We start from the raw sequence: 5,515 nt of genomic DNA, 5'->3' as shown, positions 1-5,515 counted from the left end.
GGGGCAGTCGGTTCCAGGTGTACTGGACGCCCCTCCAAGTGAAAGCAAACTGTGGCCTGCACTCCGCCACCAAAGGGATTGAGAAAAACGCATTAGCGATATCAACTGTGGCATATGACATCTTCCTTGAAGGGATGCCTTTCCTTCACACCTGACAGGACGCACCTCCAGAGGCTGAGGACTTGTGCCCCTTTTCCAATCACTTTGTCAATGCCTGTCGCGGGGTTTGGAGTAGCCGCAGTGCCTGTCGCTGTCCATGCAAACCTTCTGGTACAGCAAGGACAAGATGGGTGGATGATGCAGCAGGACTGCTCACACACGCCGCCCAGCAGAAACACAGGCCCTGGAGCAGCGCCTGGCTGCTGTGATGTCCTGTGCGCCTCTGAACACAAGGACTGCATGAAGCCCATCCTGACTTGCCAATCTCGGGATTGAGTACCGCTCAAGAGGAGCAACCAGATTCAGAACACACCTGAGCAGAGACTCCAGAAGGCTGAGCTGAGACAGACCTCACTGTATTAAAGGATCCCATAACACAGTGGACATTGGGCTTCTCCAACATCTGGCAACATGGGGCTCAGATGAAACGGTCCCACTGGCCTTCCTCAGCCCTACTCATCAGCTCCTTCAATAAACTGACCAAGGCTAGGACCCAGGGGTTTTCGTTGCTTTTTTTGGTTACAATAGACACAAATGCCGCACGCAAGCAGGTCAAAGACCCAACCTCCTCCCCACCACAGAAATCCAGCATCATTCATCAGCCAAACTCTGGTCTGACAACTGCCCCGTCCATTCTGTCCAGGAGTAAAGCTCCCATGTAGGATCTGGAGAGCAAGTCCTTGGGCTCAACAAACATGACCCATGTCCAGGTTCTGCTCAAGGATTCAAAAAGCCATAACAAAAGGGATATGGAGGGATTCAGACATGCTGTTAGTAAAAAAAAGAGGGAAGAAAGAAAAGAGGGTTCCTCTGAAGTCTTTGCTCATGCCACCACCAGAAGCTTCCTTAGCTCAGCTTCAGTACAGTTAAGTTTTTGCTTTGATTATCCCCTCAAGTGTCCCTCTGACAACGTCATGTCTTCACTTGACGTGCAAATGACTTTTTAAAATGCTGTTTCCATGGTAGTTATGAACCAGATGAGCCTTCTCCAGATCTAAGGAAGAAAAAATTTGCTACACAGACTTGCATTTATAGTCCTGCTCCAGAGGGAACACAGCCAGGTTCACAAATTACAGCATCTCCCACGTCCTTCATTAACCAACGCTGAGCTTTCTGTTGCAGTATATAGCTTGCACACTGGAGATCTCAAGTATAATGCAATTAAGCGTAGACACCAAAGAGGGAAATGCCCAAAGCAATAAATTTAAGAAAATATTTATTTAGAGACACAAAGCCCTTTCGCTGACAAAGACCTCATTGCATGTTCAGCCTCGCAGAAAAAAGTTACAAGCCTGCAAGCAATACATGCTGGGCTATAATTTTGCCTTGTCTTTCTAAAGCCCATTTCGATCCCAGAATAGCCCCTTAAGTCTTTACAAGTTTAAAGGCCAAATACCCACATTTATGTAGGTAAACCCTATCACTGCCACAATTTAATTATCATAGAATCATAGAATAGTTTGGGTTGGAAGGGACCTCTAAAGCTTATCTAGCCCAACCCCCCTGCAATGAGCAGGGACATCTTCCACTAGATCAGGTTGCTCAGAGCCCCGTCCAGCCTGACCTGGAATGTTTCCAGGGATGGGGCATCCACCACCTCTCTGGGCAACCTGGGCCAGTGCTTCACCACCCTCAGCGTAAAACATTTCTTCCTTAGATCTAGTCTAAATCTACCCCCCTTTAGTTTAAAGCCATTCCCCCTTGTCCTGTCGCAACAGGCCCTGCTAAAAAGTTTGCCCCCATCTTTTTTATCAGCCCCCTTTAAGTACTGACAGGCTGCAAGAAGGTCTCCCCGGAGCCTTCTCTTCTCCAGGCTGAACAACCCCAACTCTCCCAGCCTTTCTCCATAGCAGAGGTGTTCCGTCCCCTGATCATTTTTGTGACCCTCCTCTGGACCCGCTCCAACAGGTCCGTGTCTTTCTTATGCTGAGGGCTCCAGAGCTGGACGCAGTGCTCCAGGGGGGGTCTCAGTTTGGTTTTACATAGATAGGTGCATCCACTGCCAGACCCCAAACATACTGCCGGACCCACAGGTAGGGTTTGCTCTGCTCATCTGTAGGTTTCTGCTACCTCCTAAGTCACCTCTGGCAGCTGCTCAGCGGCATTGCTAAATGTTAAGAAACAAAGAACATCCTAATGAATTCAAGTTTCAAGTACGATTTTAACCAAAAGAACATGGAAGAGAGGTATTGCAGCACATTGTAGTTTCAATTAGAATAAAGAGGCTTTACATTAGCGTGCTAATAACCCTGCTGAGAAGGACCTGGGGTTATGGAGGACACGAGGTTGAATGAGCCAACAGGGTACGTCCACTACGAATAAGTCAAACCATATACTGGGTGGCATTAAGGGAAGTGTCACCAGCAGACCAAGGGAAGTCGCTCTCCCTTCTGCTCGGCCCTGGTGAGGTGGCGCCAGCACCACCGTGCCCTGGTTTGGGCCTCCCAGTTCAAGGAGGATGTGTAGGGGGTCCAATGCAGAACTACCAAACCAAGATGGTGAGGCACCCGGGGAACATAGCTTACAAGGGGAAGCTTGAGGAAGCTGGGCTTGTTTAGGCTCACAGAGAAGGGGCTATGAGATGATCTAATTGCCGCCTACACTGTCTGACAGGCAGTTATGAAGATGACGAAATCAAACTCTTCAAGAGTGACAGACACTGTCACAAGGGGAAATGGCCCTTAGAGGTTTGGTTTGGAAAATCTTCTCCTCACAGAGGGTGGTGCAGTGCTGGAACAAGTCCTGGGGGGGGGGGGGAAGTCTTCAACCTTGGGGTTTCAAGACTTCAGTCAACCTGGTCTACTGCTAGCAATAGTCCTCCTTTGAGGGGCTGGTTGGACAGATGCCTCCAGTCTTTCTTCACTTGCTGTGGTGGGACAGGTCAAAGAACTTCAATGTAGTTGCCTGCATGTGACATGAGGAAGGAGAGCTCACAAGGATGAGCTTCAGAGGGCAGGAACAAGCTTAGCAGCTCATCACACCAATGCAATATCAATTCTTTATCCCAGTGCCTCCAGGGAGACTCTGCCAGTAGCTTGGTGTGCTAAGTCCTGTACAGAGATGGCGTTTGCCCCAAAACGCCCTTCCTCTAGGCTGAGAGAGGTCATGGCTTGCAAATAAATCAGTGAAGCACAGAGGAAGGCAACAGAAACAAGTATCAAAGAAACAGTGTCCACAAATATGGTCCAGAAGTGATAGCCACTGAGGAACAGCAAAGATGGGGTTTCTAAGAGCCAGGACCCCACTGTATCTCATCAGCAAGAGGCTCACAGCTCTGTCGAGTCCAAAGTGATGCTTTCACCTCCTTTACACCCTGTCTGGCTGAAAGCTGTTCTGTTTCAATGGAGCCCACGCATCTGTGCTGGGAGGGAAGAGGGCCAGGCTCAGCCTGAACAGACCCAGTGGAAATTGTTTCCCCTCTGTCTGGAATCGGCGTGGCTGTAATTAAAACCCCACCCCATGTTATCATCCTCCCTCCCAGCCTTTCTGCAGCATTTCAGGCTGTTTTTCAGAAACCCTGCTCTTCTCTTCAACCTCTGGTGCCAGTGTGTGGAGCAGGGATCTAATTGGGGTTACAGCACATACAAAGCCCTGACCCATTTTCAGCGCCGAATGGCAATGCTTGGACAGATGCAGCCCTGCTGATTTGCATCCAGAGAGCCTCTTCCATGACCGTTGTGGACAAGAGGGCTTGCTTTTCCAGTGCTGTCAATCCAGAAGTGCTTCTAGCACCCTGTGCACACTGGGTTGCATGGCAGGGGAAGGAGCTTTGGTCTGCAGGTGACACGTGTGGGCATTTTAAAGCCCAAATACCTCTTGCATCCAGAGCAACATCTCCTCCCATTCCTGCATGAATATTTGGGAACCCAAAACTTTGCAGCACTGTGGCTGCAATGCCCATTCACAGCGTTCCCAGGGCTTTGCTTCACCTCTGAATGATTTTTTTTTAGCCCTTTCTTAACTTGGAGCTAAGACAGATTTAGGCTTTGCACTGGAGCAGACTAGGAGCGTTAACATCCTTTACTGGAGGTACAAACTGAAAGAAAGAGGAGTTCCAAAATACCCTTTTTAAAAAAAAAAGGCTTTTTTTTTATGCTACTATTATAAATAATCAAGAGCAATGGTGATGGTTTCAGTTCTCAGAATGCGGGTCTGAGCAAAGAGAAAAACCACACTCCTGGGAGGAGACAGCTCACATCATTAAGTTAGTAAACACTCCCCCTCACACAACTTCAGCATCTAAAGCACGTGATTTATTTAAGGGATCAACTACCCACTGCGTTTTAAAATACAGTTTACATATTATCTTTGACAAGAAGATTATGTCAAAGCAGTTTGGTTAGAAGACAGCCCAAGGTACTGTCAAAATGTTTTAAGATGCTGCTGAGACAGTAAAAGGGAGAATAATTTCCAGCACTGGGGGGGGGGAGATGGCAACACCCTGAACTCCCCAGCACATCCCACTGGAAAGCTTGTTTTCAGCTCCTTCCAACTTTGCAAAGTTTTCCACACCCATGTCTGCTTCAGGCTGAATTTTTGTCATTTATATTTTGTGGAAAGTTGCAGCCAAATTGCTCAGCCACTTCCAAAAACAGCCAACCATAGAAACAAACAAACAAAAAACAACCAAAAAGCTTCCACACGATTTCAGCACCATCTTTGTTTTCGCATGCTGTTCACCGGGGAGCACACCTACCCAAAGCTCCATATGGAGACGTGAGGACACATTACATCTACCGGTGAAGGCAGGCAGAAGCAGCTCTCCTTCAGTTCCACTTCCCACCTCACTTTCCCTTTACTGCCATTAACAAGCCCGTCTGAAGGACTCAAATGCATCCAACCCAGTGTCAAACAGCTCTTAGAGGCGTATGATGGCAGCCGAATTTGTTAAGGGTTTGCCCCTCTACTACTAGGAAAACTCTACTCACCAGTTGATTTCATTGTAGTCGTTGTGAACTTCCCACCAGAAGTAAAACCAGACCAGGGTCAGGAAGAAGGACGAGGTGAGGATGAGGAACCAGAGGCGCTCCCACTGCGGAAGGAAAGAGAAGTCAGTGTTAATACTATCCCTTTTCAGGGCCAGTGCCCCATCCTGTCCCACATCTCGTCTAGAAGCTGTTGAGATTGGATGGAGTAACTAGACATTTCCAAGGGCAGATTTCAGACCTTTCTGCCCTGGGGGAGTGTCCTGGTTTCGGCTGGGATAGAGTTAATTTCCTTCCTAGTAGCTGGTACAGTGCTGTGGTTTGGATTTAGGGTGAGAACAATGTTGATAACACACCGATGTTTTAGTTGTTGCTGAGCAGTGCTTACACTAGTCAAGGACTTTTCAGCTTCCCATGCTCTACCGACTGAG

The 5,515-nt window shown here is 48.3% G+C and overlaps 1 protein-coding gene across 1 annotated transcript in view; it reads right to left on the bottom strand.

Annotated features, from left to right (window-relative positions):
• Positions 1 to 5,515, bottom strand: part of GDPD5 (glycerophosphodiester phosphodiesterase domain containing 5) — a 124,089-nt gene that overhangs the window by 47,685 nt on the left and 70,889 nt on the right. Inside the window, exon 2 of the mRNA XM_019473890.1 lies at positions 5,088 to 5,191. Coding sequence (XP_019329435.1) covers positions 5,088 to 5,191 — 104 coding nt within the window. The remainder of the gene's footprint in view (positions 1 to 5,087; positions 5,192 to 5,515) is intronic.

The sequence above is a fragment of the Aptenodytes forsteri genome, unplaced genomic scaffold (genome assembly GCF_000699145.1).
Source record: "Aptenodytes forsteri isolate BGI_AS27 unplaced genomic scaffold, ASM69914v1 Scaffold231, whole genome shotgun sequence".
NCBI lineage: Eukaryota > Metazoa > Chordata > Aves > Sphenisciformes > Spheniscidae > Aptenodytes > Aptenodytes forsteri.
This window is presented reverse-complemented; position numbering and strand designations above follow the sequence as displayed.